Source organism: Zootoca vivipara, chromosome 10 (assembly GCF_963506605.1).
Source record: "Zootoca vivipara chromosome 10, rZooViv1.1, whole genome shotgun sequence".
NCBI lineage: Eukaryota > Metazoa > Chordata > Lepidosauria > Squamata > Lacertidae > Zootoca > Zootoca vivipara.
Genome location: NC_083285.1, coordinates 8,488,192 through 8,507,542, shown reverse-complemented (window position 1 = coordinate 8,507,542; position 19,351 = coordinate 8,488,192). Strand labels below are relative to the sequence as shown.

General features: G+C 41.0%; 1 protein-coding gene across 1 annotated transcript in view; it reads right to left on the bottom strand.

Annotated features, from left to right (window-relative positions):
* The window catches only part of LOC118090601 (maltase-glucoamylase-like), an 86,102-nt gene that overhangs the window by 4,524 nt on the left and 62,227 nt on the right, over nucleotides 1-19,351 (bottom strand). Inside the window, exons 14-21 of the mRNA XM_060279398.1 lie at nucleotides 15,853-16,021; nucleotides 14,551-14,667; nucleotides 12,921-13,069; nucleotides 8,341-8,429; nucleotides 7,146-7,198; nucleotides 5,824-5,954; nucleotides 4,719-4,807; nucleotides 4,407-4,456 (exon numbers count right to left, since the gene is read on the bottom strand). Of these exons, the coding sequence (XP_060135381.1) occupies nucleotides 4,407-4,456; nucleotides 4,719-4,807; nucleotides 5,824-5,954; nucleotides 7,146-7,198; nucleotides 8,341-8,429; nucleotides 12,921-13,069; nucleotides 14,551-14,667; nucleotides 15,853-16,021 (847 nt within the window). The remainder of the gene's footprint in view (nucleotides 1-4,406; nucleotides 4,457-4,718; nucleotides 4,808-5,823; nucleotides 5,955-7,145; nucleotides 7,199-8,340; nucleotides 8,430-12,920; nucleotides 13,070-14,550; nucleotides 14,668-15,852; nucleotides 16,022-19,351) is intronic.

The window sequence follows — 19,351 nt, the reverse complement described above, 5'->3', positions numbered from 1 at the left end:
GGACCAGCTGCTACATACACCATAGCACAATCACAAGAGAGTCTTCCACAAGCCACTAGCTACCACAGCTGTAATTTAATGGCTTAGTTATTCACCTCTCTACAGCTTCTCCTAAGGTAGTTAGCTTCCATATGCTCTCTTTTTAAAGATACTGAAGGAGAAGAAGAGGAAGAGGAGGAGGAAGAAGAAGAAGAAGAAGAAGAAGAAGAAGAAGAAGAAGAAGAAGAAGAAGAAGAAGAAGAAGAAGAAGAGGAGGAGGAGGAGGAGGAGGAGGAGGAGGAGGTCTGGGAAAGCTGATAAACAAGGCAGGAAACATGGTGTTTTTTCAGAATTGTTCAAAGAATAAAAAGAAAACCACCCTGAGAGGCCATTCAGACACCCTTTTAACCGCATATGATTCCAGCCCCTGTCTCCTGTGCATTGAAGGCAGAGTGATAGTCATACAGCGGTACCTTGGTTTTAGAACAGCTTAGTTTATGAACAGCTTGGAAATAGAATGCTGCAAACCCAGAAGTAGGTGTTTCAGTTTGTGAACTTTGCCTTGGAAGCTGAACATGTTCCGTTTTCTGTTGAGTGTGTTCCGTTTGTAAATTGAGTCCCCCCCCCCCCCGTTTGTAAATTGAGTCCCGAGCACCCATGCAACACAGAGGTGATATTTGGAGATTTTGTTTTTGCAATTTTTTTTTTGCGTTTTTTTTGTGTTTTTGACAGTGACTTTTTCTTCATTTTATGGCACTGACTTTTGACTGGTTTGTGACTTCGTTTCTGTGACTTGTTTTTGTGGCTGTGTGGAACCCAGTTCAGCTACTGATTGATTGTGTGACTGCAGAAATGGATAAAAGTCCCCCATCCAAACAATGACTATCATCAGTGGACGTAGGGGAAAAAAAATTACCAGTAGTTTTAATTTTTATCATCTACAATGCTGTCTTATTTATTTTATAGTACAGTACACTGATTATTGCTTTCATTTTATGGATCAATGGTCTTGTAAAATTCTAGTAAAATTCACATTAAATGCCTGTTTTAGGGGTTGTTTTTAAAAGTCTGGAACGGATTAATCCATTTTGCATTACTTTCTATGGGAAAGCACACCTTGGTTTTAGAACGCTTCAGTTTTGGAACAGACTTCCAGAACGGATTACGTTTGGGAACCAAGGTACCACTGTACATCGAAAACCACGTCAAAACACAATCAGCACAGCTCTGTGTTGGCACAGGATACAACTTTTGAGTGCTGTGCTATTACACCTGCTCTGGGAGAGATAACCTTTAGCACTAAAAGCTGAAGAAATACACCCAAGGGGACAGCTGCCAATGACTGAGCAACTTTCAAATACATTTCAAGCAATAAAAGGCCCACAAAACCAGCTACTGAGAAGGTATTAATTACTTTGCTAGACAGATCTGTCAGTTTACAACAGCGGTTCCCTAGAATCCTCTGACTGCAGCATTCCTCTCTATACCTGTTATTACATTATTTTTTATTTTTTTAATGATTGCAAGTGCACCACATAAGACCCGTTCCACATTTCTAGGAACTTGATTGTTTGGCATGACAGTACCTGCACTTGGGAACTCCCTGCCTATTGAGGTCAAGCAGGCATCTTCACTGTACTGTTTTCGGCACCTTGTTTAGACAAGCCTAACCAGATGCTTAGAAAACTGAGTTAACTTTAATGTGTTTTTGGTATTTTAACTTTGTATGTTTTAAAGAATGCTTGTGATACCCTGCCGCCACCCCACCCCCCATTTTATTGTTTTATCTATTTGCAAACCGCTTCGAGGTTTTCTACAATCAAGCGGCATAATGTATAAAGTTTATGCAGTAATAAATAAATAAATAAGTTTTCAAGTGATGGATAGGTGCCTTGTTTCGTTCTATTTTGAAAAAGAAAACGGGAAATGAATAGATGTTAAGTGTCTGTTACTTAAAACAATCTTAAACAGGGCCAGCTATTCAATCAGAATAAAATTAAGAACAGTTTTAGTGGAAACTAGACTAAATAGACTGTAAGAAACTTAGAGCATATGAAGATTTACAGTGGTACCTCTGATTACAAACTTAATTCATTCCAGAGGTCTGTTCTTAACCTGAAACCGTTCTTAACCTGAAGCACCACTTTAGCTAATGGGGCTTCCGGCTGCTGCTGCGCAATTTCTGTTCTCATCCTGAGGTAAAGTTCTTAACCCGAGGTACTACTTCCAGGTTAGTGGAGTCTGTAACCCAAAGTGTTTGTAACCTGAAGCGTTTGTAACCCAAGGCACCAATGTATTTACTTACCGTACTTACTTACTTACTTACTTTACATATGCAGTAAATAGCCTGGGACCTGAGCATCTTTGGCCACATATTTCTCCCTGCCTGCTCTGGTTGTCATTGAGGGCCCTCCTCCAGATTCCCCAACCTCATGAATTTGGGCTGAAGCTCCGCCTCCCCTTGACTTTGTAATGCAGTTTTGAGTATGATCACCGCTCTTGGAAATTTTCATTACCCTTGGTTTATCATATTGGGGTTTTATTAAGCTCAATTCACCCTTCTTAATAAAATGTTTTCTCTGTATTCCTGCTGTATTTTGCTTTCGGGAGTGTTTTTGTAGGTCTTTGGACCGTAACAATGTGTGTGTACTTCACTCTTCAGCAGGAAAGGCTTCCAGAGCACCTTTCAACAGAGCTGGTGGAATGGCCCCTGCTTCCCACCTCTCTCACTACTGCAGGTTTATGAATGTTGTTTTTAGGAATGGTAGGTGTGACTCATAGGTGTGACACCTGAAGAAAGTTCAATAGTGTGTGTCTCTGTGTCTGTTTGCCAGTCTGTTCACTCACACACACATTTCTCTAAGGCCTCTCTTATATATCCCTGGATTGCATGCCTCTTCTGTATTAGAATGCTGATTTAACTACCTCACATTTGCAATGTTAACTTGGCGGTTGAGGTTGGTTTCTTAAATGCAGGTTGTAATTTCAGGTACTACAGAGAAGACTCCAATTTAAGCAATGAGAAATAGAAGTGCCACAGAGCCAGCAATCAAATGCAAACCGATTTCCTGCAGAATATGAAAGTGGCTATCGCCTCTCTCAATTGCCTTCGGCACATTTTGCACGCCACGCCAAAGACAGAAGCCTAGTCTAATCTTTTCCTTCCTTTGCCATTCAGCCTATGCCAGTTTTGTGCAAGACAAACAAGATAAAAGCACTCTGAAGAAAGAGCAAAGGAAGAGCCTTAATGCTGGAAAAAGCATCTGCTGTATTAAGACGAAATATCCGATGCCGGTCTCTGCAGAGATAATCATGCAGAAAAAAATAGTCATCACTCTTCTCCAATTCACTGTCAGTGCTGTAAGCAGGAGGTCTGGGAACAACACCACAGGAATATTAATGTCATTTTGTTCTTCTAAATGGCTCCTATTAATTGCATACTTCTGGGACTGAATGCCAATTGCATCTTTCTGGGACTGCAGACCTGAGTAATATCATCATCAATAGGCAGCTCTGTAGAGGAGGACTGGAGGGAAAGGGATCTTTCTCTGCTGCAGCAATCAGAAAGTAATTCAGTCCTCCCTAATGTTCTGATTTTTTTTCTTCATAGAGAGATATGCACGCTGACTTACAGCAACACTAATGTTTGATATTTTGTGTGTTTCCCACAAGCAGTGAAAACTTCCAAGGGCAGCTCTATCTTGATTTGGTTTCCTTTCAGGTGAGAGAACATAGAGGATTTGTGACATGTTTGTAAGAACTGCTTTTTCTTTCTTTCTTTCTCTCCAAATATATAGATAGAACCAAGGTAGGGTAAAACTCTTATCTGGCAGCAGAACAGCTACCCCACATCTGTAAGAAATGGCTTTTCCTTTTAGAGTGATCTCTCAACCAATACCTCCCACTGAGTAAACCAACCATTTTGGGCTATCATCAAGCCTAACGAAGAGATGGTCAGCCAGCACATTATGTTTGCCAATATTGCTAACAGCAAGAAGCTGACTTGGAAGGGACATTAAGGGAGGATAAAGATGCCTGCAGTGTTCAAACATTTGCCAGGATATTAGAAAGAAGAGAAGGAGCGGCTTCTACAGGTTATGGCATCTCCATCCTTGAAGATTTTCAAAGAGATTTCAGAAAGAAGATTCACTGGGTCCCCTCTAAATGTGTGCTCTTTGTTTTTGCCTCGTCTTAAAACTGATACATGTCTTCCCTAAACAGATGAAGGATGCCCATCCATCTCCACACCTCCTTCCCCATTTCTCCATCCTTCACCTGTTCCTAGCAGAGGCTGCCACTTCCCCAGCCTAATTTTTACTCATTTCTACTCCTTACTTAGCTTTTGCTTCCTGAACCTCTCGTCTCCACCCCCACCCACTTCCGCTGCATACACACCTTATTTGTCCAAGTGCTTTTTTTCTACTTACTTCTCTGTATGTATATCTGGCGTAGAAATAATTTCCATTCTCAACCGTGTCTGCCAAAACAGATCACAAGACTGATGTTAGTATTAGGTCATCTAACAAGGAAAAGGAACAGCTTCCTTTTAGACTAATACATAACAAAGGAGACTGAGACAACATGTGCTTGCTTATTCAATAATAACCTCCCCCCCCTCCCCTCCTCACAAGTTAAAGGGACAGTTAGTATGTCAGACCCTACCCTGCCACTTTTACGCTTTATAAAGTTGTGTTTTAGATACAATACCAGTTGTACTACAGCATTTCTGAAAAACTCACCAGCAGAGTCGCCATCATCCCAGAAGAGAGAACCAGTGGCTTGGCCTTGTTCATCCAGGGCAATAATGAGTCCAAATGGATTCAGTCGGCTGTTGGATTATTAATTTAAAACTAATTATGAAATGTGGGTGATACAGTCTATTTATTTATTTGATTAACTCCTATCCGGCTTCAGATTTCATCAGAAATCTCTAGGCAGTTTGCCAATCCCAACTAAAGGGAATCAATAAAAGACCTGAAATACAAATCCCACATTCAAAACCAAACCATGCGCAAATCATGTACAAAACATCAGTATATATCAAGGCACATCAAAATGCAGCACAATGACAATAAACCATAGACATTTTATTATCATTAGTGTTATTATTATTTATAAAATGTACATACCACCCTTCATCCAAAGATCACAGGGCGGCTTACAGTATAAAAACACAAAACACATAACAACAACAACAACAACAACACAATTATGAAACACAAGATAGCACGACCCTGTGAGCAAGTGGGAGCTATTCAGTAATGGAGAAGAAAGTACCCTATGAGCATCTGACATAGATAGCAATGGGAGACCAAAGCATATGGAGAGCATGAGACTGAATTCAAAGGCTATATTTCAAATCCAAATTTTTCAGCCTCCCTGGTCATATCATTATAGCAAAAATGTGACCTGGAGGTGTACCTGAATAACTGAGAAGGCTATTAAATTCATTGATATCTACAACTATGATTTGGCATTTATTTACCCATACAGTAATAGACCCCCCCCCATATACACTAATAGAAAATTTGCAAAGTTGGTTGTGGTGCAACATTAATTAATGTACTCATCAGGAACATACCGGTTTGCTATAGGTGCACCTTTTTTGCGTCTTTAGGTGCAACCCCCCCCCCCCGGGGGGAAACTAATCCCACAATCCACAAAAATCCAAGAAGGGACAGCTGGATGTGTTAGTTGTAGAAAGGCTGTTCTCGAAGCCACCAACATAAGTCTGACCAACTGCAGGAGGCAGTGGAAGACAGGAGTGCCTGGCGTGCTCTGGTCCATGGGGTCACAAAGAGTCAGACACTACTAAACAACTAAACAACAACAAATGTTAGTTACCTCTTAGCAGTTCTTACAGCTGGTGCTTGCGTTTGCAAAATATATCCTCCTCGGATAAAGAGTGGAATCTTTTCCAGTGGGGCGTTAACAGTGACATGCTTACGGTGCGATGAGTCTGGCACTTTATCTCCCTACCAAAAAATTGGACACAGTTGAAAAATTATTTCAAAAGCAATCGTAGCAGCACCTCTGGCTATATAAATAGCTATAGTTAGCTGGTGATCTATTTTTATTATTATTGTGGCTTTTTTATTTTTGTATTGCAACTGTTGTAAACTGCTTTTTAACATGAAATTGTGGTATATAGTTTTTTTAAAAAAATAAATACATAAAAGCCATTTCCACAATTGGCATGTAAACAGGATTTTAATCTGAACTCAAAATTGCATATTGTTTATACTATAATGTTTACTGAAACAAAAATACAAATTACCTTCTGGGACCTATAGCTTCTCATATATGCAAATAAACATACAGTATTTGTAACTAGTCTGAAAAATAAGGTTTTATTTCCTTTGTTTTGCTACATTTATCTCCTTCCTTTCCTCCAAGGAACCTAAGGCAGCATCCTGCTTATCCTTGATCAGATCAATGGTTCACCTGGTCCAGCATTGTATCTTCAACAATGGCCAACTAGATTTTCTTGAGGAACTCATAAACAAAGCAAGATGGAGATGTCCATCTCTTGCTTCTTATCCTCAACAACTGGTAAACATTCCTAGGTTTGCATTTAGCTAGAAGGTTTGGGTATACCTTTCCTCTGTGAATTAAATGAATTCTTAAAGCCATCTAGATAGCTTTCGTCTCAACTGGCTTGTGATGATGAATTTAAGCATGTGTTTGTTTTGTCTAAAGTAGCATTTTCTATTTTCAGTCCTGAGCCTATTGCCAAGGCTGTGTGGGGTATATTACACACACGAGTATAGAAAGACACACCTTTATATATATAATGCAAAGGGGGGGGGGAATCAATGCATAAAGCATAGCTGCCAAGTTTTCCCTTTTCTCGCGAGGAAGCCTATTCAGCATAAGGGAATTTCCCTTAAAAAAAGGGAGAACTTGGCAGCTATGCATAAAGTGGAAGAAAACATTGCTCAGCTGAGTCGCAATTCCATAGGCTCTTTGAAATTTCAACATTTTCAGATTTAGTTCAGCACAGAACAAAGATGGACCCTATGATGATTTTGAAAATGGAAATTAGTAAGTTTAGTAAAGGGCACATGAAGAAAAACAATGGAAATTTCAGCTGACTGGAGATCAGTGAGATTTTATGCAAGATACTTGATGATATATAACATAATGTAATCTTTACAAATACATACCGTATAGTAATCAAACCAGGTTGCTTCTGGGAAATATACATCTACTGATCTTGCTCCCTGTAACCAACATGAAAGAGTTAGATCAGCTTTATACATTTCTGCTATATCAGTGTTGATCTCCTCAGTTTTGGTTTGATATTTCTACAGATACAACTTACTGGTAAACAAATTGTGATGCTATCCAGTCAAATTTCAAAAGTGCAATGGCCACCATCTTCGGAACTTAGGTTTTTTGTTTCGGCTTCACTACGATCACAACTGTGGCTTGATTTAATTAGTGTAAGATGGCCACAAGCTGGAGGAGGAAGTGATCCACTTGCTCTTGCCTGCGTTTCAGTGCCACCGTTACAGGCACCACCATAGCTAGGACACACTACTGCAGTTACCATAAACTACATGGCACTCATGACCAAAAGGGTTTCGCCTAGCTTTGTGCAGCTAATGATTCTTGTATGGCTCCTCGGTCTAAGCAACTCATTGCTCAGCACAGACTGAGCACAGAAGACTGCCTGTTGCTACCTTCCCGCTCCTTGGCTTTCCTCCAGGCTGCCAACTCTGACAATTAGGCATCTGCATTTTAAGCAAGGCAGATTTATGATCTAATTTTTTGGCCTGTTGTACAAGGGTAGAAAGTAAATGCAAGGCTCGTTGTGCCAGTACAATGAGTTCATTACTGTGTTCTGTACACACTGCAGCGCTCTTAAGGTAATAGATTTATATACATAGAATAACTGATGCATGAATCAGTATTCGTGGTGGTTTAAAACCTTTTCTCAGTGCCTGGCCGCATGTTACTGGTTTTTTTTTTTTTTAAGAATCAAAATATTTCAATCTGCTTTACAACTGTGTTTTCCCATCCCTTTCCTCCTTTTGCTGATTTCTAGCAATTTGATTTACTACGAATGCAAACACACATCTCTGAAGGGAGGCAAGAGTCGCGGGGAAATTTGGGAGCAGCTGGGTAAGAGCTTAGTATTCACTACTTCACTTTTACTTGGATCCAATCTCTTCTGAAAATTGGCTAGGATCAATTTATAATGACTATCTCTGAGATTCAATCATTTTCTATAATTGACTGTGATCATGCACCGGCAGCAAGGGCATGAGCAAACAGAAGTTCATCCTGCATCTGTTTGAAAACTATGAATGATATGCCCATCTTCACTTCCTCCCACTACCATTGTGTTTCCAGTACTTGCCTCTTGAAGAACTGGGGCAATCATAAATGCAGATCCCCAAAGAAAAGCTGTGTCTATTTCATGGGTCTGAGGGTCAGCTGGAAACCTAGAACAAGAATTGTATAATTTGCTCAATATGTGGAAACTCACATTGTTCTACATATTTGGATGTTCCCCTTTGTATGCAGAATCTTTCAATCGGCTTGCAAAAGGCTCCCTGTCTGCATTTGCCTAATAGGATGGAGCTACCAACATTTGTATTAGAAATAATAATTCATAATAAATGCAGGTGTAAAAGTTCCAAATTGTCCGTAATTTATACCCTGGCAGAGAGCTCCTGCCCTATACAGTATATACCCTCCAACATTCCAGAACATGTCAAATGTGTATTTTCAAAGCTTGTGTATCCTTACTGTCCCCACCTTAAGAATAACTCATGATTAACCAATGTGTGTGCTCCTTGTGATAAAGTCTAATCTTAAACACACACACATATAAAGAGATGTTTTGACTCTAACTAGTTTTGCTGAATCATTAGGACCCAAACATAACATAACCTTATGTTATTTTATATTATGATATATTTCTTGTGGAAATTTGGGGGTGTTCCCTATCGACATGACTGAATTTTTTGACATAGCACCTTCAGGGCAAAGCAGCTACTTTAGTTTCACTTTCCTTCCTGTTGTTTGTATTTGAAGCCTATGGAGGTCCCAGAAGTCTACCCTGTTTGACTGGCTGGGTGTGGAATTATTTGTATTTTCATTTATGCTGTCTGTAGTATGGCAAAATAATATTAACCCCAGTCAAATGCATCAGAGGCTATGTTTTTGTCATTCTTTTTCTTCAATATTAACAAAACTCTCTTCCAGACTGATATCTACATACCCAACATTCAGTAAATTGTATTGTGCTGACAGGATAAATGAAATTGCTCTAAAACACTCAGCATGCTGGCAAGTGCAGTGCCAATTATAATTAATAAAATTACTTGCATTATTCCCCATGTACTGTCTTATACATTATCTTAAAATTCCATTCGGTAATCAGTACGACCTTCTTAGATTTAAACTTCAGAGATAATAAAAGATAGCTGAAACAGTTCTTCATATTTAAGGAAGCCACTTTCCCCAATAATATTCAGCTCAGTACTTTGATTACTTGGCAGTAATACAAATTTCTCTAAGCCTTGCCTTGTCATGCAACTGCCTTGGTTCATGTTCAACAGCCTTTTTGTAGGCACTTCAGGCTTGGTCAGGTTGTTCTAGCTGCCAAACCACAGATTCCTTTATTTTAAGTTATTTCAATAAGATGAGTATTTATTTCTATAGGCTAGGATTCAGTTTATTGTACATACAATGTAGAATATGAATGGCATAAGCCTCTAAGTCACACTGAAAAGATCAATAGGATACAACATGGAACACAGTATAAACATGTCATACTTTATTCTTTTTAATGCCAGGATGACTACAAAACATTCCTCCGTGAGGAAAAATTAAGAAGCCCCTGCCTATGTAAAGCTCCACAGCACTTCAGAGCTCCTGAACTGGAGTCAACAGACTGGGGCATTTCTGTTTTAATTTCCCCCACCTACCCCCCTGCTGGTTACCAGTTTGTGTGCCGTGGAAGCCAAAGGTACAGCAATATAGGAAATGTTACATTTCCTTCTCTGAAAGGAGAAGGGCCATAATTCAGAGCACATGCTTGGCATGCAAAAGGTTCCAGAGTCAGGTGGTGCAATGGCTGTTAACCAGGAGGCTGGCAGTTCGAGCCCACCCAGGGACAGCTGTGGGAAGGATTCCTGCATTGCAGGAGGTTGGACTAGATGACCCTCAGGGTCTCCTTCCACTCAACAATTCTACAATTCCACGATTCAAGGCAAGGCTTGGCAATACTTCTGTTAGGGTCTATGGAAAGCTACTGCCAGTTTTTGTAGCTACCGGTATTTGTGGGTTAAATGGTTTCACTGTGTATTGAAGTCAGCCTACCTATGTTCCAAAAAGAAAATACCTATCTGATATCATTGACATAGATTTGGGGGCTTCTATACTGAGCTTTAGAAAGCGGTTCTCATTAGTATTCCATGGCATTGCTGCATGTCAGTGGCTGCCTGATGTTTTATTAGCAGGAGTCAAACACATGGGGTGCATATTTGCCTCTGAATCACAATCTCTCCCTCGCCCAGAAATGAAATCAAACTCGGCAGTAATCTGAGCTGCACTGGCCTTTACAGCAACTGTGAGGAAGCTCAAGACCAGCTTGTCATAGGTGTGCACAGAGGGTTCGGAAAAGGGATGGTGGCGCCATTAAAGTTCTGAAGAAAAAAAGAGCCCACAGGTATCTGAGCGATTCGTTTTTCTGAAGCAATTGACACTTTGTGAGGTCACAATGTGCAAGGGTAAATATGCTCCAGGGCTCCCTTCAGGGCTTCCTCCTCTATTTAGCTGTGTGGCAAAACAAACTTCACAGAGACACCTTATGTTTCGCTCTTTTGATGGAAAAGAAACTGGGCTATTGCTCTCCCATTCTCCTTAGTTAGGTAAGACGCATATGTTCATAATGTGATTTAAATGATAAAAGGAAAGGGGACTAAGAAACACTGCTCTCAGTGCAAGCATAATGAGCATGATTAAATAGTTTCAATGCTGTCACAATCTAAAAAGGAAACCATCCAATATAAAGAGGAAATCAATCAAACTCAGACCTGCATGTCTACGTCATGAGTCCCTTTAAAAACACAACCCAAATAATGCTTTCAATATCTGCATGTTATTATATAACAGGCACGTCCAACAGTTAGATCGTGATCTACCAGTAGATCACTGGACGCCTGTGGTAGATCACTGGCAGATCACTGGCTCCCCCCAAAGAAGCTCAACAACTTTGGCTCCCATAAAAAAGCTCCATTTTTTTGCCCTGCACCCCCCAAAATGGCACTTTCCTTCTTCCTAAAAAAAAGATCAACAACTTTGATCTGAATGCCTAAAAATGGGCCTTCCTCCTCCCCCAAAAAGCTCAACAACTTTGACCTGAACCCCCCAAAAGGGGGTAGATCACTGCAAGTTTTTAACTGTTTAAGTAGATCGCAGTCTCTTGGGAGTTGGCCACCCCTGTTATATACCATTTCAGGAGGTTAAAAGAGGCATAGCTAACTGTGGCACTAAAAACCTAGAACTACTAAGAGCAGGCCTTTTTGTTACCTGAGGTAAAAAAACACAACCAAGTTTCTAACCCCATTAGCTTCCTCTGTCTCCCAACAAGACGGGCTGCTCTTAACAGTAACCAAAATCTGCTCCCAGAGACAGCCATCTCATCTTTCCTCATCACACAGCTATTTCTGGTCTCCAGCAGACAGCTGCTTTGATGACACTAAACAGGCACGGAAACCTGGCACAAACCTGTCTCTCTGTGAGACTGGCCGTTGTCATGTGCTACAAAATATTTCTTGTTGGCTGCTTGAAGCACGGAAGAGAAAAGTATGTGGTGGGGATTTGTTTGCGTGAAAACTGTGATGCATGAATGGCTCACTGTTTGGTGTACTCAACCTGTGGGCAGGTCTTTCGACTGAAGGAGGGCTTACCAAAAGGTATTTAGAACATCCTATCAATCTAATAGGGACGCGGGTGGCGCTGTGGGTTAAACCACAGAGCCATGGGCTTGCTGATCAGAAGGTCGGCGGTTCGAATCCCTGTGACGGGGTGAGCTCCTGTTGCTCGGTCCCAGCTCCTGCCAACCTAGCAGTTCGAAAGCACGTCAAAGTGCAAGTAGATACTGTAAACAGGTACCGCTCCAGCGGGAAGGTAAACGGCGTTTCCGTGTGCTGCTCTGGTTTGCCAGAAGCGGTTTTGTCATGCTGGCCACATGACCTGGAAGCTATACGCTGGCTCCCTCGGCCAATAATGCGAGATGAGCGCGGCACCCCAGAGTCGGTCACAACTGGACCTAATGGTCAGGGGTCCCTTTACCTTTACCTTTTATCAATCTATTGACCAGGACTAGCTAGAAACTTTTGCTGCCTGAGGCGGAGAAGATTGGGGCTCTGCATATTCCACATACAAAAGTCAACCAGACTGGCAGCTGAATCTTACTTTTATGCTAGGGGTGGAGCAGTATCTTCTGCTGCACCTGAGGACAGAAGGCCAACTTAAGGAGCATTGGGCAGACCATGTGGTACATACAGGTCTGTCTGCTTCTGCCCCTTCAGCATCTGCCACCTGAGGCAACTTCATCCCACTGCCTTATGGTAGGGCCAGGCTTATACATGATTTTTGCCTTTACACTATCATGTTTAATTCCCGTCATCACACCCTGGGTGAAACTGAGCAATGCTGTCTTTGTTTTGTAACTGAATTTTGTTTGGAGACCCTCAAACAGTTTATCATTGACTTAGCCACAAACCTTCCATTAACAAAGAATTCTGAATGGTAAGCAATGGACTTTTAAAATATGCCTGTAAATATTATATTTCCATTGTAACCTGCTGTTGTGCCTGTGGAGAACACTTAGCCCTGTTTTCTTCATCATCATCATTACCTAATAACATATCTGTGATTAAAAACCCTTGACAAGGAGGAAAAATGAATGGGTAACTTACTCATGCATTAAACCTCGGGCTACTGTATTTCCAAAGGCATGAGCTTCAAAGAACAGGGTGTACAAGTATGGCAGGAGGGAGTATCTAATCTGCAGTGTCGATCGTGCAATTGTGGCAAATTCAAGCCCAAACACTCCAGGGTCTTGTTCCTGTGAAAAAGCAGGATTTTGGTTTGATTTGCATTTATTTATATTTATGCATTCAAGCTTATTGGACCCCCTGCCCCATCCTGAAAGCTAAGGGAACAACAGGCTTTGGCATGTAAACCTATTAAAGACTTCTTTCGTCAATTGCTTGGCTTTTAACTAAGCCAGGGTTTCCCAAACTTGGCTCCCCAGCTGTTTTTTGGACTACAACTCCCATCATCCCTAGCTAGCAGGATCAGTGGTCAGGGATGAACTAATCCAATCACAATATATTTAAAAAAGATGTTTTTGTGAAGGTCCTGGGAGCAGGAACCAGTGAGATGTCGGGATGCGGATCAGGGAGATCTAAGTCCCTGCTCATACGTGGAAGTTTGCTGGGTAAATTTTGGGACAACCACAGCATCTCAACACAATTCATGTCATGATATAGAAGAGGGTTCAGATGCCCCCCCCATTGGAACAATGCATGAAGGTTGCTAATGACTCCCCCCTCCCCAGTTTGACCAGCTTCAATATGCATGTAGAATCGCTTCGTAACTCTATGTTTGTGTATGCGACTGCTGCATATGTTGCTGGAAGCATGGCTATTCTTTTAATCTCCTCACCCCTGAAATACTTTCAATATCTGTTGGGGTCATCTGACAACCTGCCCCCCCCCAATTAGACCACACACACACACACACATACACACGTAAGGATTAAAGAAGGCAGAGAACCAATATTGTCCTGAGCGTCTCAAAAGTAGAATGGGTTAAAAGTGTTACAAATAAATGCATCCCAAAAATGTTATTTAAAAGTTTATTGTTCAGGTAAAACCAAAGCATCCTCTTCCTTTTAATTACATTTGCAAAGAAAGCAAACTCTTATCCTCTACATTTTCTGTTTCAGACTGGTGATCTCTCAGGCAGTTGACCGACATTATGCTGTTCTCTGAATCAGCTGGTTTCCAGAGACATAATTTTAATGTTCCCCTTTTTTCTGTCAACACTGCTTATTTACAGTAGCTGGGTCAATAGACATTCAATGGGTGCTAGTTTGTTCGCAATAGCAGCAGTGCTCGACAAGCTTTCATAAGACCCTGATGTGACCAGGTAGCAAATTACCTCAGCATTGGCCCTGTATTCCTTTACACAAACCTGAGCCAAAATGATTTCTTTTGAGTAGGAAAGGTGTTTGTTCCACAAGGCTAGTGACTTGGCTTATACTTTTGAAAACTTTTGTAAAAAGATTAAGAGGATAAATCAAACTGAGAAACCAAATGATCAAAGTTGCTCATAATTTAAAAATGTCTGTCCAGGCCAACCATCAGAATTGCATCAGTCCTACAATACTGAATGTCAGAACAAATGAGGAGAACATTCCAAATTTGTACCAAGCCCAGAAAAGTGAGCATTTGTCATATATATATATATATATATATATATATATATATATATATATATATAATGTCCAAACAGCAATATTTCTAAGTGGCACCTACTTACCTTCTGACCAAATGCGTTATGGTTTCTGGACAATGGATAGAATGCACCAAGCTGTGTCCAACGCAGGCAGAGTTCAAAAGTGGTATCGTAGTAAAAGCCACAGATATCAGCACCCACCTGTGAAGACAGACCAAAAACCAGTGCTTCCTGCCATTCATGCTGTAAACTGGCCACAATTCACTTGGATACCAATTGCCTACTGCAAAAGGTCAGCAGAAACTGTATAAAGCAACTGCAGTGCTGTAATTGTCCATTGATTTCTCAATGCTAAGGAGGTAAAGCCCATCAGACCTTTTCAATATACATACAAAATAAACCACAATGCTCTTTATACTGGATTTCATAAGGCCTTGCTACTTAAGTCCATATGTCTGTAACAGGTGTTGGATTCATTCATTGCAATAGAGGCAACTGATATGTATGCAAATCCCTTCATGAGGAGAGCCTTGGATTCCTCTTTTGGAATGAAGGAGCCGTCAAAAGATATTGTATATGGCTCAAGGTATGGATATTTCTGTGTACGTAGAACATTATGTTAAATGGTGTTTGATTGCTAAGCTTTGGAGAATATATCGATTTGAGTAGCATGAATTAGCGCTTATGGCTTGTGAAGGCCAATTGTTTTGTCAGACACTTCCTTGTGTAAACCACTGATGCTACAATGCTCAAGCTTCGTCTTCCAGATTATTCTCACGTATGCCAACAGAACCCTGCAGAAATTTGTAATTTAAGTTTGTTTCCATGCAAGAAAAGTAGTTATCTGGCACTGAAATGTAAACTTATTAGCATATGCTACCCTAACTGGTAACAAGGTCTGTCCTTTTGCCCTTTTTGCAAAGTATTCATTGGCCTGAATGGTCTACTAACATGGAGGCTACTTGTTTGCCTCTCTTCCAGTCTTCAAAATCCAGCATAGTTGTGAAACTATGCAAGTATATATCTTGCTTGGTTTCTGATTCACCTTCCCAATGAAATCTCCCGAGCCCCATGCCATTCCAGAGCGACATTCAGGAGAAGTGGGGGAGGGCTGTAGGACTGCTACAGGATATAGGGAATAGGAAAATTGCCTCTTTGTGGTCATGCTTCTGTGGATCCATCCCATTGTATAATATGCCTTATGGACTTAAACCCTTGATGCCTACAAGTGCAGCATTTGAACCATGCCACAACATCACCACCATCCCCTGAACTGACACTTTATATTCCTTTGCTTCTGTTGTTATTGCCAACTTTTGTGGGCATTTTGAAATGGTACAACATTGTGCTCAAATGGTTGCCTAACGTGCCTTCAAAACCACTTACTTGTGGAATTCCAAAAAGATTAAACTCCAAAATTCCAATGATTGATGTGTGCATATCTTCCCAAAGAGCATGGTTGTCCCCTAGCCAGTGGGCTGTATATTTCCCATTTCCAACAAATGTAGAGCGACTCAACACAAATGGCCTCTTTCCTGTGGCTTCCTTGATAGCCCTGAGAATGAAAAATGCACCCACATCAGCAAAGCCTTGGGAATTCATTTTCACAAAAGAGTCCTTTAGATTGGAAGTCAAAAATAAAACCAGAGCACAGGCAAAACTTCAAATGCAAATTCGAAATGTCTGCAGCTATTTCTAATGTAATCCTTATTTGATGTTGGATTTCCTATCTTGGCTCGACATAGTAATTTCTTGATAAAGGCTTCTTTCCCAGATGAATGCTTCCCTTCTCTTTTGAACTTCAAAGAGTATATAGTATCTCACAGTTGAAAAAAAAAAGATCAAGTAATTTAGGGGCTACTGCTTGCTGAACAAGAAAACAAACTGGCCAACCCTCTCTGTGCATTGAAATGTGCTTTCACTTTTAGATGTCACTTTATTTAACAGAATATCCTGTATTAATAACTAACAAAGGAGTTTTCAGAATGTGGAAGATTGCAGAAACCCAACTTCTATTGAATTTCCAGGAGGATTTGGGCAGCTGGTTGCTTCAAGCTTTTTAAAACTGCCAGCTAGTGAGCATCAGTCATTTATATCCATGATTAGATTCATTCTACTCCAGTGCAGTCTATTCATGAGCTCTTGCATCTACATAACCAAACTGGAACTTGTATAAAATATTGTGGCAGCACAGCTTTCCGGCAGGAGATGACATCCTAACTATATTATACACATGAACACCTTGTGAATAGATCAGATTTAACCCTGACTTTTTAGTACTGCCAGAAAGGCTTCCCACTTCCCATCTCTTGTTGCCCCTCATTCCCAACCATGCAGACTAGCTAGCTCCCAAGTCCCGACATTCACAGCGATGTATTGCACCAGCTTCCTACATATGTAAGGTTTCATTCAGGTTTCATTCTCACTGATCCCAACTGCCTCTAATCCTGACTGGATCACACTCCCGTTTACAGCCAAGCCTTTCAACCAAGTGTTTACTGAATGGATGCATGTGGAGGTTGGCACCTTCTGAAATCAACACAGTAAACACTGCTTGCCATTCAGCCTACCACTACCATGCCAGCAAAGAACTTCCAATGGTGGGTTTAATTAACGGTAAACATGGCTGGAGGTTAGATTGTGAAGTAACTACACCAGCTGCTTGAACAGATGTGGATCAGTGATTAACACTGATGCATATTTTTCTATAGCTTTATACGCAGTGGATGAACTGTTCCCTGCCCACCTTTTGTTGTTGTTGTTTAGTCGTTTAGTCATGTCCGACTCTTCATGACCCCATGGACCAGAGCACGCCAAGCACTCCTGGCCCACCTTTACTACTGATATAAATGTATTGCTTACCTGATATCGGAAGCAGATGTGAACTTAAGAACAAAATGGGGAACTTGTGGTCCTCCAGATTTTGTGGGGCTACAATGCCTTGAGTTGGCCACGCTGGTTGGGGCAAATGGGAGTTGTAGTTCCCTTATCTCTATTCTAATTCAACAGCCTGCTTCCAACAAGCAATTGCTCCCCAGCAAGTGGCTCTCAGGGAACTACTGCCTCTTACCCTGGAATCTGCATATAGCTATCATAAGCAGCTATTGATAGAAATCTCCTCCATGTATACACAACACACAATGATTTTAAAGTACATTTTAGGCACATTCTTGCCCTCAAAGAATTCTTGGCAATGTGTTTCAAATGAGCTTTAGATGCATATTGTATCTACACAGCCTTAGTCTTAACAAAAGCCATCTAAGAGAGTGGCTATCGCCACATCTTTTACCGTTTCCCAAAATTGCAACATGGAAAGGATTTACACATGATAAATCTTGATCATTATTTGTAACACGTGAGCACTCTATGCTTCCCAACACAGTGCCATATTGCCTAGAACTAGGTAAAGGTAAAGGGACCCCTGACCATTAGGTCCGGTTGTGACCGACTCTGGGGTTGCGGTGCTCATCTCACGTTATTGGCCGAGGGAGCCGGCATACAGCTTCCAGGTCATGTGGGCAGCATGACAAAGCCGCTTCTGGCGAACCAGAGCAACACACGGAAACGCAGTTTACCTTCCCGCTGTAGTGGTACCTATTTATCTACTTGCACTTTGACGTGCTTTCAAGCTGCTAGGTTGGCAGGAGCTGGGACCGAACAACGGGAGCTCATTCCGTTGCAGGGATTCGAACCGCCGACCTTCTGATCGGCAAGATCAGTAATTAATAATAATTAAACAGGACCAAGGGGAAAGAAGGCACAGTGTTGTTAATGCCATGTTGACTCCACAATGATCCTTTGTGGTTTGTGGGAGCATGATATCAGTGCAGCTGGGGAAAGTGACCAGCTGCACGAGAGAGGAAGACTCATTCACCTTTAATACTTGTATGGAAGGAGGAACTTTGATCGGTGGAGCAAGTCACCCCATAATAAGGTGAGAAATGTGGTGCCTGCCAAAATCCCTCCTCCTATCCAAAGTATGAAAGCTGGGGAGCATAGATTCTGCACACAAATTTGGGGAACACTGATGTTGCACGTGAGTTTTGAAAACTGTCCCAACATTAAGGAGCGAGTGTGGTACAAAGTGTAGAGGCTTAATGCCAGGAACCTAGGTTTCAGGTCATTGCACTGAGTAGCATTGTCAAGTTACTTGGATCTTGGCATGAGAAGTTAATGTGTCACTGACTCTTTCCATTAGATCCAGTTCCTTGAAATGCTACTAGAGGGGGCAAGGGAGGAGTCATGCACTATTGCTGATAACATTAATCTTGTATTTAAACTAGATTCTTAGACACTCTGAAGGGGGCAGGAGAATAATAAGGTATCTGCCATATGTAATAATAAGGTATCTGCATATGTATTCCAGTTGCATGTGTATATTCTGTGTATAATAGGTACCATATTTTTCCATGTATAAGACGACCCCTATTTTTTATAATCCAAAATTAAGAAAATGCACTATGCACTATCCGTGTATAAGACGACCCCTTATTTTAAACTTCAAAAATTTAGGAAAAAATATAGTCTTATACATGGAAAAATACAGTATATAATGCATATATACATATATACTGTACTGTTTATATATGCACCCTTGTAGCAAATTTGTTTAAAGAATTTTACTCCCTACTTGGAACACATGCTGCCAAATTCTATTACTGTGTACACCATTGGCTTCCACTTTTAGATTAAATTTTGAACACCTTTCTGTCTTCCAACCTTTTATTTGTTTAGCCAAATAAAGCTTTTGCATATGAGTGCAACTGTTCTGCCCTTGAGGGGCAAGAGGATCCCCGAGAGATGCTTTTGTATAGTGTGTTTTGTGTGGAGCTGAAATGACATACACGTGAGAGAAGGTCAAAATTGACCTTTCGTTGCTGGCTTA